A 25455-nucleotide genomic window follows, 5' to 3' on the forward strand; every position below is an offset into this window, starting at 1 on the left:
TCTGTGTCGTGTGTGTGTGCGTGGGGGGGGGGGGGGGGGGTGATGGGGGAGGTTGTGAAGAAACAGTAGACAGTTAGAAGAAACAGTAGACAGTTAGAAGAAACAGTAGACAGAAGAAACAGTAGACACTTAGAAGAAACAGTAGACAGTTAGAAGAAACAGTAGACAGAAGAAACAGTAGACAGTTAGAAGAAACAGTAGACAGTTAGAATAAACAGTAGACAGAAGAAACAGTAGACAGTTAGAAGAAACAGTAGACAGTTAGAAGAAACAGTAGACAGTTAGAAGAAACAGTAGACAGAAGAAACAGTAGACACTTAGAAGAAACAGTAGACAGTTAGAAGAAACAGTAGACAGAAGAAACAGTAGACAGTTAGAAGAAACAGTAGACAGTTAGAATAAACAGTAGACAGAAGAAACAGTAGACAGTTAGAAGAAACAGTAGACAGTTAGAAGAAACAGTAGACAGAAGAAACAGTAGACAGTTAGAAGAAACAGTGGACAGTTAGAAGAAACAGTAGACAGTTAGAAGAAACAGTAGACAGTTAGAAGAAACAGTAGACAGAAGAAACAGTAGACAGAAGAAACAGTAGACAGTTAGAAGAAACAGTAGACAGAAGAAACGGTAGACAGTTAGAAGAAACAGTAGACAGTTAGAAGAAACAGTAGACAGTTAGAAGAAACAGTAGACAGAAGAAACAGTAGACAGAAGAAACAGTAGACACTTAGAAGAAACAGTAGACAGTTAGAAGAAACAGTAGACAGTTAGAAGAAACAGTAGACAGTTAGAAGAAACAGTAGACAGTTAGAAGAAACAGTAGACAGAAGAAACAGTAGACAGTTAGAAGAAACAGTAGACAGAAGAAACAGTAGACAGTTAGAAGAAACAGTAGACAGTTAGAAGAAACAGTAGACAGAAGAAACAGTAGACAGCAGAAACAGTAGACACTTAGAAGAAACAGTAGACAGTTAGAAGAAACTGTAGACAGTTAGAAGAAACAGTAGACAGTTAGAAGAAACTGTAGACAGTTAGAAGAAACAGGACAGAAGAAACAGTAGACAGTTAGAAGAAACAGTAGACAGAAGAAACAGTAGACAGTTAGAAGAAACAGAAGACAGTTAGAAGAAACAGTAGACAGTTAGAAGAAACAGTAGACAGAAGAAACAGTAGACAGAAGAAACAGTAGACAGAAGAAACAGTAGACACTTAGAAGAAACAGTAGACAGTTAGAAGAAACTGTAGACAGAAGAAACAGTAGACAGTTAGAAGAAACAGTAGACACTTAGAAGAAACAGTAGACAGTTAGAAGAAACTGTAGACAGTTAGAAGAAACAGTAGACAGTTAGAAGAAACTGTAGACAGTTAGAAGAAACAGGAGACAGAAGAAACAGTAGACAGTTAGAACAAACAGTAGACAGTTAGAAGAAACAGTAGACACTTAGAAGAGACAGTAGAAAGAAGAAACAGTAGACAGTTAGAAGAAACAGTAGACAGTTAGAAGAAACAGTAGACAGTTAGAAGAAACAGTAGACAGTTAGAAGAAACAGTAGACACTTAGAAGAAACAGTAGACAATTAGGAGAAACAGTAGACAGAAGAAACAGCAGACAATTAGGAGAAACAGCAGACAGAAGAAACAGTAGACAGTTAGAAGAAACAGGAGACACTTACAAGAAACAGTAGACAGAAGAAACAGTAGACACTTAGAAGAAACAGTAGACAGTTAGAAGAAACAGTAGACAGAAGAAACAGCAGACAGTTATAAGAAACAGTAGACAGTTAGAAGAAACAGTAGACAGTTAGAAGAAACAGTAGACAGAAGAAACAGTAGACAGTTAGAAGAAACAGGAGACACTTAGAAGAAACAGTAGACAGTTAGAAGAAACAGTAGACAGTTAGAAGAAACAGTAGACAGTTAGAAGAAACAGTAGACAGTTAAAAGAAACAGTAGACAGTTAGAAGAAACAGTAGACAGTTAGAAGAAACACTAGACAGTTAGAAGAAACAGTAGACAGTTAGAAGAAACAGTAGACAGCTGGAAGAAACAGTAGACAGTTAGAAGAAACAGTAGACAGTTAGAAGAAACAGTAGACAGTTAGAAGAAACAGTAGACAGAAGAAACAGTAGACACTTAGAAGAAACAGTAGACAGTTAGAAGAAACAGTAGACAGTTAGAAGAAACAGTAGACAGAAGAAACAGTAGACAGTTAGAAGAAACAGTAGACAGTTAGAATAAACAGTAGACAGAAGAAACAGTAGACAGTTAGAAGAAACAGTAGACAGTTAGAAGAAACAGTAGACAGAAGAAACAGTAGACAGTTAGAAGAAACAGTGGACAGTTAGAAGAAACAGTAGACAGTTAGAAGAAACAGTAGACAGTTAGAAGAAACAGTAGACAGAAGAAACAGTAGACAGAAGAAACAGTAGACAGTTAGAAGAAACAGTAGACAGAAGAAACAGTAGACAGTTAGAAGAAACAGTAGACAGTTAGAAGAAACAGTAGACAGTTAGGAGAAACAGTAGACAGAAGAAACAGTAGACAGAAGAAACAGTAGACACTTAGAAGAAACAGTAGACAGTTAGAAGAAACTGTAGACAGTTAGAAGAAACAGTAGACAGTTAGAAGAAACTGTAGACAGTTAGAAGAAACAGGACAGAAGAAACAGTAGACAGTTAGAAGAAACAGTAGACAGAAGAAACAGTAGACAGTTAGAAGAAACAGTAGACAGAAGAAACAGTAGACAGAAGAAACAGTAGACAGAAGAAACAGTAGACACTTAGAAGAAACAGTAGACAGTTAGAAGAAACTGTAGACAGTTAGAAGAAACAGTAGACAGTTAGAATAAACTGTAGACAGAAGAAACAGTAGACAGTTAGAAGAAACAGTAGACAGTTAGAACAAACAGTAGACAGTTAGAAGAAACTGTAGACAGTTAGAAGAAACAGTAGACAGTTAGAAGAAACTGTAGACAGTTAGAAGAAACAGTAGACAGTTAGAGGAAACAGTAGACAGTTAGAAGAAACAGTAGACAGTTAGAAGAAACAGTAGACAGTTAGAAGAAACAGTAGACAATTAGAAGAAACAGTAGACAGAAGAAACAGTAGACAGTTAGAAGAAACAGTAGACAGTTAGAAGAAACTGTAGACAGTTGGAAGAAACAGTAGACAGTTAGAAGAAACAGTAGACAGTTAGAAGAAACAGTAGACACTTAGAAGAAACAGTAGACAGTTAGAAGAAACAGTAGACAGTTAGAAGAAACAGTAGACAGTTAGAAGAAACAGTAGACAGAAGAAACAGAAACAGAAACTGTCTACCATGACCTCTGTGTCGTGTGTGTGTGCGTGGGGGGGGGGGGGGGGGGGGTGATGGGGGAGGTTGTGAAGAAACAGTAGACAGTTAGAAGAAACAGTAGACAGTTAGAAGAAACAGTAGACAGAAGAAACAGTAGACACTTAGAAGAAACAGTAGACAGTTAGAAGAAACAGTAGACAGAAGAAACAGTAGACAGTTAGAAGAAACAGTAGACAGTTAGAATAAACAGTAGACAGAAGAAACAGTAGACAGTTAGAAGAAACAGTAGACAGTTAGAAGAAACAGTAGACAGTTAGAAGAAACAGTAGACAGAAGAAACAGTAGACACTTAGAAGAAACAGTAGACAGTTAGAAGAAACAGTAGACAGAAGAAACAGTAGACAGTTAGAAGAAACAGTAGACAGTTAGAATAAACAGTAGACAGAAGAAACAGTAGACAGTTAGAAGAAACAGTAGACAGTTAGAAGAAACAGTAGACAGAAGAAACAGTAGACAGTTAGAAGAAACAGTGGACAGTTAGAAGAAACAGTAGACAGTTAGAAGAAACAGTAGACAGTTAGAAGAAACAGTAGACAGAAGAAACAGTAGACAGAAGAAACAGTAGACAGTTAGAAGAAACAGTAGACAGAAGAAACGGTAGACAGTTAGAAGAAACAGTAGACAGTTAGAAGAAACAGTAGACAGTTAGAAGAAACAGTAGACAGAAGAAACAGTAGACAGAAGAAACAGTAGACACTTAGAAGAAACAGTAGACAGTTAGAAGAAACAGTAGACAGTTAGAAGAAACAGTAGACAGTTAGAAGAAACAGTAGACAGTTAGAAGAAACAGTAGACAGAAGAAACAGTAGACAGTTAGAAGAAACAGTAGACAGTTAGAAGAAACAGTAGACAGTTAGAAGAAACAGTAGACAGTTAGAAGAAACAGTAGACAGAAGAAACAGTAGACAGCAGAAACAGTAGACACTTAGAAGAAACAGTAGACAGTTAGAAGAAACTGTAGACAGTTAGAAGAAACAGTAGACAGTTAGAAGAAACTGTAGACAGTTAGAAGAAACAGGACAGAAGAAACAGTAGACAGTTAGAAGAAACAGTAGACAGAAGAAACAGTAGACAGTTAGAAGAAACAGAAGACAGTTAGAAGAAACAGTAGACAGTTAGAAGAAACAGTAGACAGAAGAAACAGTAGACAGAAGAAACAGTAGACAGAAGAAACAGTAGACACTTAGAAGAAACAGTAGACAGTTAGAAGAAACTGTAGACAGAAGAAACAGTAGACAGTTAGAAGAAACAGTAGACACTTAGAAGAAACAGTAGACAGTTAGAAGAAACTGTAGACAGTTAGAAGAAACAGTAGACAGTTAGAAGAAACTGTAGACAGTTAGAAGAAACAGGAGACAGAAGAAACAGTAGACAGTTAGAACAAACAGTAGACAGTTAGAAGAAACAGTAGACAGTTAGAAGAAACAGTAGACAGTTAGAAGAAACAGTAGACAGAAGAAACAGTAGACAGAAGAAACAGTAGACACTTAGAAGAAACAGTAGACAGTTAGAAGAAACAGTAGACAGTTAGAAGAAACAGTAGACAGTTAGAAGAAACAGTAGACAGTTAGAAGAAACAGTAGACAGAAGAAACAGTAGACAGAAGAAACAGTAGACAGTTAGAAGAAACAGTAGACAGAAGAAACAGTAGACAGTTAGAAGAAACAGTAGACAGTTAGAAGAAACAGTAGACAGTTAGAAGAAACAGTAGACAGAAGAAACAGTAGACAGAAGAAACAGTAGACACTTAGAAGAAACAGTAGACAGTTAGAAGAAACTGTAGACAGTTAGAAGAAACAGTAGACAGTTAGAAGAAACTGTAGACAGTTAGAAGAAACAGGACAGAAGAAACAGTAGACAGTTAGAAGAAACAGTAGACAGAAGAAACAGTAGACAGTTAGAAGAAACAGAAGACAGTTAGAAGAAACAGTAGACAGTTAGAAGAAACAGTAGACAGAAGAAACAGTAGACAGAAGAAACAGTAGACAGAAGAAACAGTAGACACTTAGAAGAAACAGTAGACAGTTAGAAGAAACTGTAGACAGAAGAAACAGTAGACAGTTAGAAGAAACAGTAGACACTTAGAAGAAACAGTAGACAGTTAGAAGAAACTGTAGACAGTTAGAAGAAACAGTAGACAGTTAGAAGAAACTGTAGACAGTTAGAAGAAACAGGAGACAGAAGAAACAGTAGACAGTTAGAACAAACAGTAGACAGTTAGAAATACTGTAGACAGTTAGAAGAAACAGTAGACAGTTAGAAGAAACTGTAGACAGTTAGAAGAAACAGTAGACAGTTAGAGGAAACAGTAGACAGTTAGAAGAAACAGTAGACAGTTAGAAGAAACAGTAGACAGTTAGAAGAAACAGTAGACAGTTAGAAGAAACAGTAGACAATTAGAAGAAACAGTAGACAGAAGAAACAGTAGACAGTTAGAAGAAACAGTAGACAGTTAGAAGAAACTGTAGACAGTTGGAAGAAACAGTAGACAGTTAGAAGAAACAGTAGACAGAAGAAACAGTAGACAGAAGAAACAGTAGACACTTAGAAGAAACAGTAGACAGTTAGAAGAAACTGTAGACAGTTAGAAGAAACAGTAGACAGTTAGAAGAAACTGTAGACAGTTAGAAGAAACAGGACAGAAGAAACAGTAGACAGTTAGAAGAAACAGTAGACAGAAGAAACAGTAGACAGTTAGAAGAAACAGTAGACAGAAGAAACAGTAGACAGAAGAAACAGTAGACAGAAGAAACAGTAGACAGTTAGAAGAAACAGTAGACAGTTAGAAGAAACAGTAGACAGTTAGAAGAAACAGTAGACAGTTAGAAGAAACAGTAGACAGAAGAAACAGTAGACAGTTAGAAGAAACAGTAGACAGTTAGAAGAAACAGTAGACACTTAGAAGAAACAGTAGACAGTTAGAAGAAACAGTAGACAGTTAGAAGAAACAGTAGACAGTTAGAAGAAACAGTAGACAGTTAGAAGAAACAGTAGACAGTTAGAAGAAACAGTAGACAGAAGAAACAGAAACAGAAACTGTCTACCATGACCTCTGTGTCGTGTGTGTGTGCGTGGGGGGGGGGGGGGGGGGTGATGGGGGAGGTTGTGAAGAAACAGTAGACAGTTAGAAGAAACAGTAGACAGAAGAAACAGTAGACAGAAGAAACAGTAGACAGAAGAAAGTAGACACTTAGAAGAAACAGTAGACAGTTAGAAGAAACTGTAGACAGTTAGAAGAAACTGTAGACAGTTAGAAGAAACAGGACAGAAGAAACAGTAGACAGTTAGAAGAAACAGTAGACAGAAGAAACAGTAGACAGTTAGAAGAAACAGAAGACAGTTAGAAGAAACAGTAGACAGAAGAAACAGTAGACAGTTAGAAGAAACAGTAGACAGTTAGAATAAACAGTAGACAGAAGAAACAGTAGACAGAAGAAACAGTAGACAGTTAGAAGAAACAGTAGACAGTTAGAATAAACAGTAGACAGAAGAAACAGTAGACAGTTAGAAGAAACAGTAGACAGTTAGAAGAAACAGTAGACAGAAGAAACAGTAGACAGTTAGAAGAAACAGTGGACAGTTAGAAGAAACAGTAGACAGTTAGAAGAAACAGTAGACAGTTAGAAGAAACAGTAGACAGAAGAAACAGTAGACAGAAGAAACAGTAGACAGTTAGAAGAAACAGTAGACAGAAGAAACAGTAGACAGTTAGAAGAAACAGTAGACAGTTAGAAGAAACAGTAGACAGTTAGAAGAAACAGTAGACAGAAGAAACAGTAGACAGAAGAAACAGTAGACACTTAGAAGAAACAGTAGACAGTTAGAAGAAACAGTAGACAGTTAGAAGAAACAGTAGACAGTTAGAAGAAACAGTAGACAGTTAGAAGAAACAGTAGACAGTTAGAAGAAACAGTAGACAGAAGAAACAGTAGACAGAAGAAACAGTAGACAGAAGAAACAGTAGACAGAAGAAACAGTAGACAGTTAGAAGAAACAGTAGACAGTTAGAAGAAACAGTAGACAGTTAGAAGAAACAGTAGACAGAAGAAACAGTAGACAGAAGAAACAGTAGACACTTAGAAGAAACAGTAGACAGTTAGAAGAAACTGTAGACAGTTAGAAGAAACAGTAGACAGTTAGAAGAAACTGTAGACAGTTAGAAGAAACAGGACAGAAGAAACAGTAGACAGTTAGAAGAAACAGTAGACAGAAGAAACAGTAGACAGTTAGAAGAAACAGAAGACAGTTAGAAGAAACAGTAGACAGTTAGAAGAAACAGTAGACAGTTAGAAGAAACTGTAGACAGAAGAAACAGTAGACAGTTAGAAGAAACAGTAGACACTTAGAAGAAACAGTAGACAGTTAGAAGAAACTGTAGACAGTTAGAAGAAACAGTAGACAGTTAGAATAAACAGTAGACAGAAGAAACAGTAGACAGTTAGAAGAAACAGTAGACAGTTAGAAGAAACAGTAGACAGAAGAAACAGTAGACAGTTAGAAGAAACAGTGGACAGTTAGAAGAAACAGTAGACAGTTAGAAGAAACAGTAGACAGTTAGAAGAAACAGTAGACAGAAGATACAGTAGACAGAAGAAACAGTAGACAGTTAGAAGAAACAGTAGACAGAAGAAACAGTAGACAGTTAGAAGAAACAGTAGACAGTTAGAAGAAACAGTAGACAGTTAGAAGAAACAGTAGACAGAAGAAACAGTAGACAGAAGAAACAGTAGACACTTAGAAGAAACAGTAGACAGTTAGAAGAAACAGTAGACAGTTAGAAGAAACAGTAGACAGTTAGAAGAAACAGTAGACAGTTAGAAGAAACAGTAGACAGAGGAAACAGTAGACAGAAGAAACAGTAGACAGTTAGAAGAAACAGTAGACAGAAGAAACAGTAGACAGTTAGAAGAAACAGTAGACAGTTAGAAGAAACAGTAGACAGTTAGAAGAAACAGTAGACAGAAGAAACAGTAGACAGAAGAAACAGTAGACACTTAGAAGAAACAGTAGACAGTTAGAAGAAACTGTAGACAGTTAGAAGAAACAGTAGACAGTTAGAAGAAACTGTAGACAGTTAGAAGAAACAGGACAGAAGAAACAGTAGACAGTTAGAAGAAACAGTAGACAGAAGAAACAGTAGACAGTTAGAAGAAACAGAAGACAGTTAGAAGAAACAGTAGACAGTTAGAAGAAACAGTAGACAGAAGAAACAGTAGACAGAAGAAACAGTAGACACTTAGAAGAAACAGTAGACAGTTAGAGGAAACTGTAGATAGAAGAAACAGTAGACACTTAGAAGAAACAGTAGACAGTTAGAAGAAACTGTAGACAGTTAGAAGAAACAGTAGACAGTTAGAAGAAACTGTAGACAGTTAGAAGAAACAGGAGACAGAAGAAACAGTAGACAGTTAGAACAAACAGTAGACAGTTAGAAGAAACAGTAGACAGTTAGAAGAAACTGTAGACAGTTAGAAGAAACAGTAGACAGTTAGAGGAAACAGTAGACAGTTAGAAGAAACAGTAGACAGTTAGAAGAAACAGTAGACAGAAGAAACAGTAGACAGAAGAAACAGTAGACACTTAGAAGAAACAGTAGACAGTTAGAAGAAACTGTAGACAGTTAGAAGAAACAGTAGACAGTTAGAAGAAACTGTAGACAGTTAGAAGAAACAGGACAGAAGAAACAGTAGACAGTTAGAAGAAACAGTAGACAGAAGAAACAGTAGACAGTTAGAAGAAACAGTAGACAGAAGAAACAGTAGACAGAAGAAACAGTAGACAGAAGAAACAGTAGACAGTTAGAAGAAACAGTAGACAGTTAGAAGAAACAGTAGACAGTTAGAAGAAACAGTAGACAGTTAGAAGAAACAGTAGACAGTTAGAAGAAACAGTAGACAGAAGAAACAGTAGACAGTTAGAAGAAACAGTAGACAGTTAGAAGAAACAGTAGACACTTAGAAGAAACAGTAGACAGTTAGAAGAAACAGTAGACAGTTAGAAGAAACAGTAGACAGAAGAAACAGTAGACAGAAGAAACAGTAGACAGTTAGAAGAAACAGTAGACAGAAGAAACAGTAGACAGAAGAAACAGTAGACAGTTAGAAGAAACAGTAGACAGTTAGAAGAAACAGTAGACAGAAGAAACAGTAGACAGAAGAAACAGTAGACACTTAGAAGAAACAGTAGACAGTTAGAAGAAACAGTAGACAGTTAGAAGAAACAGTAGACAGTTAGAAGAAACAGTAGACAGTTAGAAGAAACAGTAGACAGAAGAAACAGTAGACAGAAGAAACAGTAGACAGTTAGAAGAAACAGTAGACAGAAGAAACAGTAGACAGTTAGAAGAAACAGTAGACAGTTAGAAGAAACAGTAGACAGTTAGAAGAAACAGTAGACAGAAGAAACAGTAGACAGAAGAAACAGTAGACACTTAGAAGAAACAGTAGACAGTTAGAAGAAACTGTAGACAGTTAGAAGAAACAGTAGACAGTTAGAAGAAACTGTAGACAGTTAGAAGAAACAGGACAGAAGAAACAGTAGACAGTTAGAAGAAACAGTAGACAGAAGAAACAGTAGACAGTTAGAAGAAACAGAAGACAGTTAGAAGAAACAGTAGACAGTTAGAAGAAACAGTAGACAGAAGAAACAGTAGACAGAAGAAACAGTAGACACTTAGAAGAAACAGTAGACAGTTAGAGGAAACTGTAGATAGAAGAAACAGTAGACACTTAGAAGAAACAGTAGACAGTTAGAAGAAACTGTAGACAGTTAGAAGAAACAGTAGACAGTTAGAAGAAACTGTAGACAGTTAGAAGAAACAGGAGACAGAAGAAACAGTAGACAGTTAGAACAAACAGTAGACAGTTAGAAGAAACAGTAGACAGTTAGAAGAAACTGTAGACAGTTAGAAGAAACAGTAGACAGTTAGAGGAAACAGTAGACAGTTAGAAGAAACAGTAGACAGTTAGAAGAAACAGTAGACAGAAGAAACAGTAGACAGAAGAAACAGTAGACACTTAGAAGAAACAGTAGACAGTTAGAAGAAACTGTAGACAGTTAGAAGAAACAGTAGACAGTTAGAAGAAACTGTAGACAGTTAGAAGAAACAGGACAGAAGAAACAGTAGACAGTTAGAAGAAACAGTAGACAGAAGAAACAGTAGACAGTTAGAAGAAACAGTAGACAGAAGAAACAGTAGACAGAAGAAACAGTAGACAGAAGAAACAGTAGACAGTTAGAAGAAACAGTAGACAGTTAGAAGAAACAGTAGACAGTTAGAAGAAACAGTAGACAGTTAGAAGAAACAGTAGACAGTTAGAAGAAACAGTAGACAGAAGAAACAGTAGACAGTTAGAAGAAACAGTAGACAGTTAGAAGAAACAGTAGACACTTAGAAGAAACAGTAGACAGTTAGAAGAAACAGTAGACAGTTAGAAGAAACAGTAGACAGAAGAAACAGTAGACAGAAGAAACAGTAGACAGTTAGAAGAAACAGTAGACAGAAGAAACAGTAGACAGAAGAAACAGTAGACAGTTAGAAGAAACAGTAGACAGTTAGAAGAAACAGTAGACAGAAGAAACAGTAGACAGAAGAAACAGTAGACACTTAGAAGAAACAGTAGACAGTTAGAAGAAACAGTAGACAGTTAGAAGAAACAGTAGACAGTTAGAAGAAACAGTAGACAGTTAGAAGAAACAGTAGACAGAAGAAACAGTAGACAGAAGAAACAGTAGACAGTTAGAAGAAACAGTAGACAGAAGAAACAGTAGACAGTTAGAAGAAACAGTAGACAGTTAGAAGAAACAGTAGACAGTTAGAAGAAACAGTAGACAGAAGAAACAGTAGACAGAAGAAACAGTAGACACTTAGAAGAAACAGTAGACAGTTAGAAGAAACTGTAGACAGTTAGAAGAAACAGTAGACAGTTAGAAGAAACTGTAGACAGTTAGAAGAAACAGGACAGAAGAAACAGTAGACAGTTAGAAGAAACAGTAGACAGAAGAAACAGTAGACAGTTAGAAGAAACAGTAGACAGAAGAAACAGTAGACAGAAGAAACAGTAGACAGAAGAAACAGTAGACACTTAGAAGAAACAGTAGACAGTTAGAAGAAACTGTAGATAGAAGAAACAGTAGACACTTAGAAGAAACAGTAGACAGTTAGAAGAAACTGTAGACAGTTAGAAGAAACAGTAGACAGTTAGAAGAAACTGTAGACAGTTAGAAGAAACAGGAGACAGAAGAAACAGTAGACAGTTAGAACAAACAGTAGACAGTTAGAAGAAACTGTAGAGAGTTAGAAGAAACAGTAGACAGTTAAAAGAAACTGTAGACAGTTAGAAGAAACAGTAGACAGTTAGAGGAAACAGTAGACAGTTAGAAGAAACAGTAGACAGTTAGAAGAAACAGTAGACAGTTAGAAGAAACAGTAGACAGTTAGAAGAAACAGTAGACAATTAGAAGAAACAGTAGACAGAAGAAACAGTAGACAGTTAGAAGAAACTGTAGACAGTTAGAAGAAACAGGAGACAGAAGAAACAGTAGACAGTTAGAACAAACAGTAGACAGTTAGAAGAAACTGTAGACAGTTAGAAGAAACTGTAGACAGTTGGAAGAAACAGTAGACAGTTAGAAGAAACAGTAGACAGAAGACACAGTAGACAGAAGAAACAGTAGACACTTAGAAGAAACAGTAGACAGTTAGAAGAAACTGTAGACAGTTAGAAGAAACAGGACAGAAGAAACAGTAGACAGTTAGAAGAAACAGTAGACAGAAGAAACAGTAGACAGTTAGAAGAAACAGTAGACAGAAGAAACAGTAGACAGAAGAAACAGTAGACAGAAGAAACAGTAGACAGTTAGAAGAAACAGTAGACAGTTAGAAGAAACAGTATACAGTTAGAAGAAACAGTAGACAGTTAGAAGAAACAGTAGACAGTTAGAAGAAACAGTAGACAGAAGAAACAGTAGACAGTTAGAAGAAACAGTAGACAGTTAGAAGAAACAGTAGACACTTAGAATAAACAGTAGACAGTTAGAAGAAACAGTAGACAGTTAGAAGAAACAGTAGACAGTTAGAAGAAACAGTAGACAGTTAGAAGAAACAGTAGACAGAAGAAACAGAAACAGAAACTGTCTACCATGACCTCTGTGTCGTGTGTGTGTGCGTGGGGGGGGGGGGGGTGATGGGGGAGGTTGTGAAGAAACAGTAGACAGTTAGAAGAAACAGTAGACAGTTAGAAGAAACTGTAGACAGTTAGAAGAAACAGTAGACAGTTAGAGGAAACAGTAGACAGTTAGAAGAAACAGTAGACAGTTAGAAGAAACAGTAGACAGTTAGAAGAAACAGTAGACAGTTAGAAGAAACAGTAGACAATTAGAAGAAACAGTAGACAGAAGAAACAGTAGACAGTTAGAAGAAACTGTAGACAGTTAGAAGAAACTGTAGACAGTTAGAAGAAACTGTAGACAGTTAGAAGAAACAGGACAGAAGAAACAGTAGACAGTTAGAAGAAACAGTAGACAGAAGAAACAGTAGACAGTTAGAAGAAACAGTAGACAGAAGAAACAGTAGACAGAAGAAACAGTAGACAGAAGAAACAGTAGACAGTTAGAAGAAACAGTAGACAGTTAGAAGAAACAGTAGACAGTTAGAAGAAACAGTAGACAGTTAGAAGAAACAGTAGACAGTTAGAAGAAACAGTAGACAGAAGAAACAGTAGACAGTTAGAAGAAACAGTAGACAGTTAGAAGAAACAGTAGACACTTAGAAGAAACAGTAGACAGTTAGAAGAAACAGTAGACAGTTAGAAGAAACAGTAGACAGTTAGAAGAAACAGTAGACAGTTAGAAGAAACAGTAGACAGTTAGAAGAAACAGTAGACAGAAGAAACAGAAACAGAAACTGTCTACCATGACCTCTGTGTCGTGTGTGTGTGCGTGGGGGGGGGGGGGTGATGGGGGAGGTTGTGAAGAAACAGTAGACAGTTAGAAGAAACAGTAGACAGAAGAAACAGTAGACAGAAGAAACAGTAGACAGAAGAAACAGTAGACACTTAGAAGAAACAGTAGACAGTTAGAAGAAACTGTAGACAGTTAGAAGAAACAGTAGACAGTTAGAAGAAACTGTAGACAGTTAGAAGAAACAGGACAGAAGAAACAGTAGACAGTTAGAAGAAACAGTAGACAGAAGAAACAGTAGACAGTTAGAAGAAACAGAAGACAGTTAGAAGAAACAGTAGACAGTTAGAAGAAACAGTAGACAGAAGAAACAGTAGACAGAAGAAACAGTAGACAGAAGAAACAGTAGACACTTAGAAGAAACAGTAGACAGTTAGAAGAAACTGTAGACAGTTAGAAGAAACAGTAGACAGTTAGAAGAAACTGTAGACAGAAGAAACAGTAGACAGCTAGAAGAAACAGTAGACACTTAGAAGAAACAGTAGACAGTTAGAAGAAACTGTAGACAGTTAGAAGAAACAGTAGACAGTTAGAAGAAACAGTAGACAGTTAGAAGAAACAGTAGACAGTTAGAAGAAACAGTAGACAGAAGAAACAGTAGACACAAGAAACAGTAGACAGTTAGAAGAAACAGTAGACAGAAGAAACAGTAGACAGAAGAAACAGTAGACACTTAGAAGAAACAGTAGACAGTTAGAAGAAACTGTAGACAGTTAGAAGAAACAGTAGACAGTTAGAAGAAACTGTAGACAGTTAGAAGAAACAGGACAGAAGAAACAGTAGACAGTTAGAAGAAACAGTAGACAGAAGAAACAGTAGACAGTTAGAAGAAACAGAAGACAGTTAGAAGAAACAGTAGACAGTTAGAAGAAACAGTAGACAGAAGAAACAGTAGACAGAAGAAACAGTAGACAGAAGAAACAGTAGACACTTAGAAGAAACAGTAGACAGTTAGAAGAAACTGTAGACAGTTAGAAGAAACAGTAGACAGTTAGAAGAAACTGTAGACAGAAGAAACAGTAGACAGTTAGAAGAAACAGTAGACACTTAGAAGAAACAGTAGACAGTTAGAAGAAACTGTAGACAGTTAGAAGAAACAGTAGACAGTTAGAAGAAACTGTAGACAGTTAGAAGAAACAGGAGACAGAAGAAACAGTAGACAGTTAGAACAAACAGTAGACAGTTAGAAGAAACTGTAGACAGTTAGAAGAAACAGTAGACAGTTAGAAGAAACTGTAGACAGTTAGAAGAAACAGTAGACAGTTAGAGGAAACAGTAGACAGTTAGAAGAAACAGTAGACAGTTAGAAGAAACAGTAGACAGTTAGAAGAAACAGTAGACAGTTAGAAGAAACAGTAGACAATTAGAAGAAACAGTAGACAGAAGAAACAGTAGACAGTTAGAAGAAACAGTAGACAGTTAGAAGAAACTGTAGACAGTTGGAAGAAACAGTAGACAGTTAGAAGAAACAGTAGACAGTTAGAAGAAACAGTAGACAGTTAGAAGAAACAGTAGACAGTTAGAAGAAACAGTAGACAGTTAGAAGAAACAGTAGACAGTTAGAAGAAACAGTAGACAGAAGAAACAGTAGACAGTTAGAAGAAACAGTAGACAGTTAGAAGAAACAGTAGACACTTAGAAGAAACAGTAGACAGTTAGAAGAAACAGTAGACAGTTAGAAGAAACAGTAGACAGTTAGAAGAAACAGTAGACAGTTAGAAGAAACAGTAGACAGTTAGAAGAAACAGTAGACAGAAGAAACAGAAACAGAAACTGTCTACCATGACCTCTGTGTCGTGTGTGTGTGCGTGGGGGGGGGGGGGGGGGTGATGGGGGAGGTTGTGTGTGTGTGTGTGTGAGTGAGTGAGGGGGGGTTGTTTGTGTGAGTTAGTGGGGGTTGTGTGTGTGTGAGTGAGGGGGTTGTGTGTGTGAGTGAGGGGGGTTGTGTGAGTGAGTGAGTGAGTGATGAGTGAGTGAGTGAGTGAGTGAGGGGGTGGAGTGGGGTGGGGTGGGGTTTGTTGTGTGTGTGAGTGGGTGGGGGAAGGGGTTGTGTGATTGAGGGGGAGGTTGAGTTGTGTGAGTGAGGGGAGGGTTGTGATGTGTGATTTGGGGGGTGGGGGGGTTGAGTTGTTTGTGTTTGTGAGGTGGGGGGGTTGTGTTGTGTGTGTGTGTTTGTGAGGGGGGGGGGGGGTTGTGTTGTGTGTGTTTGTGAGAGGGGGGGGGGTTGTGTTGTGTGTGTTTGTGAGAGGGGGGGGTTGTGTTGTGTGTGTGTTTGTAAGGGGGAGGGGGCTGTGTAAAACCTGTCCTAGTACAGCCTAACCCTTTAATCATAGGCTATTATAAGGTCTACTTTGTGTATCTAAAATCACAATGTTTCCAATTCTATAGTCATGTGACCAAACATTGTCTCACATTCTTTAATAAAAGACTACCATGACCTCTGTGTTGTGTGTGTGCGTGGGGGGGGGGGGGGGGAGGTTGTGTGTGTGTGTGAGTGAGTGTGAGTGAATAAGGGGGGTTGTGTGTGTGAGTGAGGGGGGGTTGTGTGTGTGAGTGAGGGGGGGTGGGTGTGTGAGTGAGAGGGGGTTGTGTGTGTGAGTGAGGGGGTTGTGTGTGTGAGTGAGGGGGTTGTGTGAGTGAGAGAGGGGGTTGTGTGTGTGAGTGAGGGGGTTGTGTGTGTGAGTGAGGGGGTTGTGTGAGTGAGTGAGGGTGTTGTGTGAGTGAGTGAGGGGGTTGTGTGAGTGAGTGAGGGTGTTGTGTGAGTGAGTGAGGGGGTTGTGTGTGTCAGTGAGGGGGTTGTGTGAGTGAGGGGGTTGTGTGTGTGAGTGAGGGGGTTGTGTGAGTGAGTGAGGGTGTTGTGTGAGTGAGTGAGGGGGTTGTGTGTGTGAGTGAGGGGGTTGTGTGTGTGAGTGAGGGGGTTGTCAGATGTCAGAGTGGCATTGACTAAAATACAGTTGAATAGAATAGTGTATACATATGAGATGAATAAAGCAGCATGTAAACATTATTAAAGTGACTATTGTTCCATTATTAAAGTGACCAGTGATTCCAAGTATATGTATATAAGGCATTAGCCTCTAAAGTGCAGGGTTGCATAATCATGTGGGAGTTGGCTAGTGATGGCCTGATGATAGAAGTTGTTTTTCAGTCTCTCGGTCCCTGCTTTGATGCACCATCCCCCCCCTTCCCCCCCAACCCCTGTTTTACGCTGCTGCTACTCTCTGTTTATCATATATGCAGAGTCACTTTAACTATACATTCATGTACATATTACCTCAATTATCCCGACTAACCGGTGCCTGTATATATCCTCACTACCGTTATTTTTCACTGTCTTTTTACTGTTGTTTTTATATCTTTACTTATCTATTGTTCACCTAGTACTCTCTCTCTACTGTTATAGCCTCGCTACTGTTATAGCCTCGCTACTGTTATAGCCTCGCTACTGTTATAGCCTCGCTACTGTATATAGCCTCGCTACTGTATATAGCCTCACTACTGTATATAGCCTCTCTACTGTATATAGCCTCACTACTGTATATAGCCTCGCTACTGTATATAGCCTCACTACTGTATATAGCCTCTCTACTGTATATAGCCTCTCTACTGTATATAGCCTCACTACTGTATATAGCCTCGCTACTGTTATAGCCTCGCTACTGTATATAGCCTCGCTACTGTATATAGCCTCACTACTGTATATAGCCTCTCTACTGTATATAGCCTCACTACTGTATATAGCCTCGCTACTGTTATTTTTCACTGTCTTTTTTACTGTTGTTTTTATTTCTTTACTTATCTATTGTTCACATAATACCTATTTTTAACTAAAAAATTGCACTGTTGGTTAGTAAGTAAGCATTTCACTGTAAGGTCTACACCTGTTGTATTCGGCGCACGTGACAAACAAACTTTGATGTGATATTTATGTATATATAAACATTCAGACAGAGGGGAAATCCATCAGAGGCAGAGAGAGGAAAGGGAGGACAGCCAGGCTTAGGATCTCCCCTGTTTAAACATTCAGACAGAGGGGAAATCCATCAGAGGCAGAGAGGGGAAAGGGAGGACAGCCAGGCTTAGGATCTCCCCTGTTTAAACATTCATAGAAGGGTGTGATAGCCTGCTGATGTCAGAACAGTGTCCACATGACCTGCTGTTAGAAGAACTTCTGTCCCAGAGTTCTTTGAGTCTGTGTACGTTCCACTGGGACTGCTGTATAGTGTGCTACGTTTTGCCATTTTAAATTGTCACACCTCACCACCAATTTTAATCAGGTCACACCTCGCTACCGTTATTTTCACCACCTATATTAACCACCCATATTGGTCCAGTCACACCTCACCACCCATATTGGTCCAGTCACACCTCACCACCCATATTAATCAGGTCACACCTCACCACCCATATTAATCAGGTCACACCTCACCACCCATATTAATCAGGTCACACCTCACCACCCATATTGATCAGGTCACACCTCACCACCCATATTAATCAGTTCACAGCTCACCACCCATATTAATCAGGTCACACCTCACCACCCATAGTAATCATGTCACACCTCACCACCCATTTAATCATGTCACACCTCACCACCCATATTAATCAGGTCACACCTAACTACCCATATTAATCAGGTCACATTTCACCACCCATATTAATCAGGTCACACCTCACCACCCATATTAATCAGGTCACACCTCACCACCCATATTAATCAGGTCACACCTCACCACCCATATTAATCATGTCACACCTCACCACCCATTTAATCATGTCACACCTCACCACCCATATTAATCAGGTCACACCTAACTACCCATATTAATCAGGTCACATTTCACCACCCATATTAATCAGGTCACACCTCACCACCCATATTAATCAGGTCACATTTCACCACCCATATTAATCAGGTCACACCTCACCACCCATATTAATCAGGTCACACCTCACCACCTATATTGATCAGGTTACACCTCACCACCCATATTGATCAGGTCATACCTCACCACCCATATTAATCAGGACACATCTCACCACCCATATTGATCAGGTCACACCTCACCACCCATACGGGTCTGGTCAAACCTCACCACCCATATTGATCAGGTCACACCTCACCACCCATACGGGTCTGGTCACACCTCACCAACCATATTGGTCCAGTCACACCTCACCACTCAATTTGGTCCAGTCACACCTACCCGCCCATATTGGTCCAGTCACACCTCACCACCCATATTAATCAGGTCACACCTCACCACCCATATTAATCAGGTCACACCTCACCACCCATATTAATCAGGTCTTACCTCACCACCCATATTAATCATGTCACACCTCACCACCCATTTAATCATGTCACACCTCACCACCCATATTAATCAGGTCACACCTAACTACCCATATTAATCAGGTCACATTTCACCACCCATATTAATCAGGTCACACCTCACCACCCATATTAATCAGGTCATACCTCAACACCCATATTAATCAGGTCACACCTCACCACCCATATTAATCAGGTCACACCTCACCACCCATATTGGTCCAGTCACATCTCACCACCCATATTAATCAGGTCACACCTCACCACCCATATTGGTCCAGTCACACATCACCACCCATATTGGTCCGGTCACACCTCACCACCCATATTGGTCCAGTCACACCTCACCACCCATATTGGTCTAGTCACACCTCACCACCCATATTGGTCCAGTCACACCTCACCACCCATATTGGTGCGGTCACACCTCACCTCACAAATGGAGCAAACATAATGTATCTCAAAGGCCATTAAAGGACTGTGCACAGTGTTTAGGGGAAATGAGTGGTTCAATACAAACTGTCATGCAACGTTTACTGAACTGAACACACCCCTCGTGTATCTGGAACCCACCCACAGCAAAAGCATCAGACAGACACCAAACAAAATAAAAGTACAGAGACACGTTTACAAAATAAGAGTCCTCTTAATAGAGGGAGATGAACAGGTCAAATTAAGTGCCTCTTAGTAGATTCAAGCTGATGCACCAGCAGGAGAACTGCTGGTGCATCTATCCTCCTTTCATCCTCCCTCTCTCTCTCTTCTTCCCCCTGTCTCCTGCTCTTCCTCCCTCTCTCTCTCTTCCTTCTGTCTCCTGTTGTTCCTCCCTCTCTCTCTCTTCTTCCACCTGTATCCTGCTCTTCCTCCCTCTCTCTCTCTTCTTCCCCCTGTATCCTGCTCTTCCTCCCTCTCTCTCTCTTCTTCCCCCTGTATCTTGCTCTTCCTCCCTCTCTCTCTCTTCTTCCCCCTTCTCTTCTTCCCCCTGTCTCCTTCTGTTCCTCCCTCTCTTCTTCCACCTCTCTTCCTCCCTCTCTCTTCCTCCCGTTCCTCTCTCTTTCCCAAACTCTTTCTCCTCCCCTCTTCGTGTTATGATGTGTCTAGGTTAAACTGCTCCTAGATCTGTGGCTGATGGATGCCATAAAAGATTATGTATCTCTCTAGCAGTGCTGCCATCTACAGGACAGACTGAGTTACTGCAGATGTAGCAGTGCTGCCATCTACAGGACAGACTGAGTTACTGCAGATGTAGCAGTGCTGCCATCTACAGGACAGACTGAGTTACTGCAGCTGTAGCAGTGCTGCCATCTACAGGACAGACTGAGTTACTGCAGCTGTAGCAGTGCTGCCATCTACAGGACAGACTGAGTTACTGCAGCTGTAGCAGTGCTGCCATCTACAGGACAGACTGAGTTACTGCAGCTGTAGCAGTGCTGCCATCTACAGGACAGACTGAGTTACTGCAGATGTAGCAGTGCTGCCATCTACAGGACAGACTGAGTTACTGCAGATGTAGCAGTGCTGCCATCTACAGGACAGACTGAGTTACTGCAGCTGTAGCAGTGCTGCCATCTACAGGACAGACTGAGTTACTGCAGCTGTAGCAGTGCTGCCATCTACAGGACAGACTGAGTTACTGCAGCTGTAGCAGTGCTGCCATCTACAGGACAGACTGAGTTACTGCAGCTGTAGCAGTGCTGCCATCTACAGGACAGACTGAGTTACTGCAGCTGTAGCAGTGCTGCCATCTACAGGACAGACTGAGTTACTGCAGCTGTAGCAGTGCTGCCATCTACAGGACAGACTGAGTTACTGCAGATGTAGCAGTGCTGCCATCTACAGGACAGACTGAGTTACTGCAGCTGTAGCAGTGCTGCCATCTACAGGACAGACTGAGTTACTGCAGATGTAGCAGTGCTGCCATCTTCAGGACAGACTGAGTTACTGCAGCTGTAGCAGTGCTGCCATCTACAGGACAGACTGAGTTACTGCAGCTGTAGCAGTGCTGCCATCTACAGGACAGACTGAGTTACTGCAGCTGTATCAGTGCTGCCATCTACAGGACAGACTGAGTTACTGCAGCTGTAGCAGTGCTGCCATCTACAGGACAGACTGAGTTACTGCAGCTGTAGCAGTGCTGCCATCTACAGGACAGACTGAGTTACTGCAGCTGTAGCAGTGCTGCCATCTACAGGACAGACTGAGTTACTGCAGCTGTAGCAGTGCTGCCATCTACAGGACAGACTGAGTTACTGCAGCTGTAGCAGTGCTGCCATCTACAGGACAGACTGAGTTACTGCAGATGTAGCAGTGCTGCCATCTACAGGACAGACTGAGTTACTGCAGATGTAGCAGTGCTGCCATCTACAGGACAGACTGAGTTACTGCAGATGTAGCAGTGCTGCCATCTTCAGGACAGACTGAGTTACTGCAGATGTAGCAGTGCTGCCATCTACAGGGCAGACTGAGTTACTGCAGATGTAGCAGTGCTGCCATCTACAGGACAGACTGAGTTACTGCAGCTGTAGCAGTGCTGCCATCTTCAGTACAGACTGAGTTACTGCAGCTGTAGCAGTGCTGCCATCTACAGGACAGACTGAGTTACTGCAGCTGTAGCAGTGCTGCCATCTACAGGACAGACTGAGTTACTGCAGCTGTATCAGTGCTGCCATCTACAGGACAGACTGAGTTACTGCAGCTGTAGCAGTGCTGCCATCTACAGGACAGACTGCGTTACTGCAGCTGTAGCAGTGCTGCCATCTACAGGACAGACTGAGTTACTGCAGCTGTAGCAGTGCTGCCATCTACAGGACAGACTGAGTTACTGCAGCTGTAGCAGTGCTGCCATCTACAGGACAGACTGAGTTACTGCAGCTGTAGCAGTGCTGCCATCTACAGGACAGACTGAGTTACTGCAGATGTAGCAGTGCTGCCATCTACAGGACAGACTGAGTTACTGCAGATGTAGCAGTGCTGCCATCTACAGGACAGACTGAGTTACTGCAGATGTAGCAGTGCTGCCATCTTCAGGACAGACTGAGTTACTGCAGATGTAGCAGTGCTGCCATCTACAGGACAGACTGAGTTACTGCAGATGTAGCAGTGCTGCCATCTACAGGACATACTGAGTTACTGCAGCTGTAGCAATGCTGCCATCTACAGGACAGACTGAGTTACTGCAGCTGTAGCAATGCTGCCATCTACAGGACAGACTGAGTTACTGCAGATGTAGCAGTGCTGCCATCTACAGGACAGACTGAGTTACTGCAGATGTAGCAGTGCTGTCATCTTCAGGACAGACTGAGTCACTGCAGCTTTAGCAGTGCTGCCATCTACAGGACAGACTGAGTTACTGCAGATGTAGCAGTGCTGCGATCTACAGGACAGACTGAGTTACTGCAGCTGTAGCAATGCTGCCATCTACAGGACAGACTGAGTTACTGCAGCTGTATCAGTGCTGCCATCTACAGGACAGACTGAGTTACTGCAGATGTAGCAGTGCTGCGATCTACAGGACAGACTGGGTTACTGCAGCTGTATCAGTGCTGCCATCTTCAGGACAGACTGAGTTACTGCAGCTGCAGCAGTGCTGCCATCTATAGAACATACTGAGTTACTACAGCACAACCCTACAGTCAGAGAGTACAACATCACCAACAACTACAGTCATTTGATTTATATATTTATTTAACAGGGACAATGCACATCAATGAACAGTTCTGTAAATATGCCAGATTGAGACAACTGGCTATCTGTAGTCCCTGGGCAGATATTATTTTTCACTTGCGGCATGTGTATATAACAATATCATCAGCATATTATATATCAACACCGTGACACATGAAGCATGTCCTGTATATATAAGCTAAAGTGTAAAGGCCCTAAAACGGATCCTTGTGGGACCCCATTGTGCAGTTGCCAGACAATTAGACTTTCTGCTTGATTCAAACACTGTATTCTGTAAGATAAACTAATACATCCATTTTAAAGCATTGGGGGAGAAATGTAACTTTGCTAGTTTAGAGAGTAGTATTCTGTGATTTACAGTGTCAAATGCTTTTAGAAAATATATAAAACACAGCTCCTCCCACTTCACCTTTGCCAAATTTGTATTTAAACCTTGTCCAAAAAAGACCATCTCTGAAGCCGAATTGCATGGGTTACAATGAGAAATCACTAGTATTCAGGCACCAGTCAATTGCTCAGCAACTACCCTCTCTCTGCAGCCTTTGAAACAATTGGTGAAATACTTCTAGGTCTATAATTATTGACCTTAAAACAATCTCCAGACTTGAACATGGTGGAAACAGCAGCTGACTTCCATTCCCTTGGGATGATATCTTGGTTTATGTATAGATTAATTTGATGTGTTATTGGTGATGTTTAAATATCATTAAGTGTTTTAAAGAACACATTATCAAAACCATAGACATCTTTGACTTTAGAGGTTTTCAAACTTTCACCTCCAGTAGAATCATATCAAACATTTTGAGTGAGTCTTCGCATTGGGTGTTAAATAACTCGCTCACTGTCAACTTTTGCCCCACATCTAGTCCAGACTGAATAAAGAAACTGTTAAAAGCAGTGGCTATAGAGTAGCTCTATCAATTTTCATATTTATACATATAGTATTTTAATCGTTTGACAGCCGCCATGTAAATATAAGGTACAATGTAATTTGTTTAGGTCACAGACAAGCTTTGGTGTGAATAATCATTATATAGTCAGCTGAACCCTATATCCTCCCTGATTACACATGACATATAAAGACATGGTTGGAAGATTGGGGGGGAGAAAGATGCACCGAGTACCACCCAGGGGAAAACATATTCTAATGATTCCCCTGGTTGTCAACGTGGTTCCTGGTGAGCTGTACAGGCAACAGACCCACCGCCTGGAATGAATTTACTCCAGTGTGTTGTGAGGGGTACATTATACAGAGATGTAAAAGAACCATAGGTATAGGAGTACTGAACTCTGGACAGAAAAGGTAGAAAAGAGATGCACACTCTTACTGTAGAGTGGATTAGAGTGTACTGTGAGGGTGGAAGGTTTGTGTGCTGTGGGGGTGGAAGGTTTGTGTGCTGTGAGGGTGGAAGGTTTGTGTGCTGTGGGGGTGGAAGGTTTGTGTGCTGTGGGGGTGAAAGGTTTGTGTGCTGTGGGGGTGGAAGGTTTGTGTGTTGTGGGGGTGTAATGTTTGTGTACTGTGGGGGTGGGGGTGGAAGGTTTGTTTGTTGTGGGGGTGGAAGGTTTGTGTTTTGTGGGGGTGGAAGGTTTGTGTTTTGTGGGGGTGGAAGGTTTGTGTGTTTTGGGGGTGGAAGGTTTGTATTTTTCACACTTGTCCCCGGTCAGGTGAGGGTCACAGGTGAGGGTGTACAGGAAATAAAAGCCCTCCTCGCCGTTGTTACACCAGTTTCCGTGTGTCCCCTGCTTGATGTCGACGGTACAGTCCCCCAGGTTGTCATTTTTCTTGAAAAGATCGGAATCCCAGACCGCCACCTTTAGACTCAGGTCTTTGTCAAAGGGACCCATGTCAAATATAGCATTCCAGACAGGATTGTTGGACGGAATCACATCGGTCTGATGGGTCTTGGAACCGTAGGTGACCACAGCGTACCTGTAGCAGGAAGAAACAGGAAGTTGGAAACAAACTGGAAAGATTCAAATAATATGACATGCCACAAGAGGGCGATCAAACTCATTCCATGGAGGACCTAGTCTATACTGGTTTTAGTTCCTTTCAATTAAGACTAAAGACAACCAGGTGAGGGGATTTCCTTACTAATTAGTGACCTTAATTCATCAATCAAATACAAGGGAGGAGAGAAAACCGTCAGACACTCGGCCCTTAGTGGAATGAGTTTGATACATGTTGGTGTAAAAGGTTGAAAGAACTTTTATCACGATAGTCATTCTGTCTTCTTCTTTTTCTGTCAAGTCTCTCTTCCCTCCGTGGAATGTGTTTGACACGCGTTATAATCTGTAGCCCACTTATTCCACTACTTATTCCCCCCCAGGTTCCACGTTTATGTTTTAACCCTAAACTTGCACACTTGATTAATAATTAGTCAACTAATCATTTAGCTTTTGACTAATTGAATCAGCTGTGCCAGTAGGGGGGAGGGGGTACTCCAGTTGGTACATATTGCTTGTGATCCCAAATGGATCCCTATTCCCTATATAGTGTACAAAGTACACTCTTAGAATAAAAGGTGCTATCTAGAATGTTAAATGAAATGTAAAAGGGTTCTTCGGCTGTCCCCACAGGAGAACCCTTTGAAGAACCCTTTTTGGTTCCAGGTAGAAATCTTTTGAGTTTAAAATAAAAGTTTTTACACAGAGGATTCTACATGGAACCAAAAAGGGTTCTCCTATGGGGTCAGCCGAATAAACCGTTTGGAACCCTTTTTTAAGAGTGTAGTGCACTCTATAGGGAATAAAATACTTGTAACGGAAAATTATCATGCTTGTTTGAGCATCTGTCAAGGCTGTGGGTAACTGGTGAAAGGAGTCAGATGCTGAAGGTATTTAATACAAGAAAAAACACCAGTATAAACACAATACTATGGTGCTGGAAAAATACCGGTACCACGAAATAAACGGGCGTAATAACAAAACCCGGTAACAATATACCAGCCGTCAGATACAGCCTTACAATTAAAAAAACAAGCACACAAACATGGGGGTAACCAGAGGGTTAAATAATGAACATGTAATGGGGGAATTGAAACCAGGTGTGTAAAAAACAAAGACAAAACAAATGAAAAGTGGATCGGTGATGGCTAGAGCATCAAGATTAGTATACAGT

At 40.4% G+C, this 25455-nt stretch overlaps 1 protein-coding gene across 3 annotated transcripts in view; it reads right to left on the reverse strand.

Moving 5' to 3' along the window:
* Positions 1–22313: 22313 nt before the first annotated feature.
* LOC139568360 (perforin-1-like) overlaps positions 22314–25455 on the reverse strand; it is an 88587-nt gene continuing 85445 nt past the window's right edge. For all 3 annotated transcript variants that reach the window (XM_071390132.1, XM_071390133.1, XM_071390131.1), the window contains exon 7: positions 22314–24264. In XM_071390132.1, the coding sequence (XP_071246233.1) occupies positions 23580–24264 (685 nt within the window). In that variant the 3' untranslated portion in view covers positions 22314–23579. The remainder of the gene's footprint in view (positions 24265–25455) is intronic.

This window comes from Salvelinus alpinus, chromosome 2 (genome assembly GCF_045679555.1).
Source record: "Salvelinus alpinus chromosome 2, SLU_Salpinus.1, whole genome shotgun sequence".
In the NCBI taxonomy this organism is placed as follows: Eukaryota; Metazoa; Chordata; class Actinopteri; order Salmoniformes; family Salmonidae; genus Salvelinus; species Salvelinus alpinus.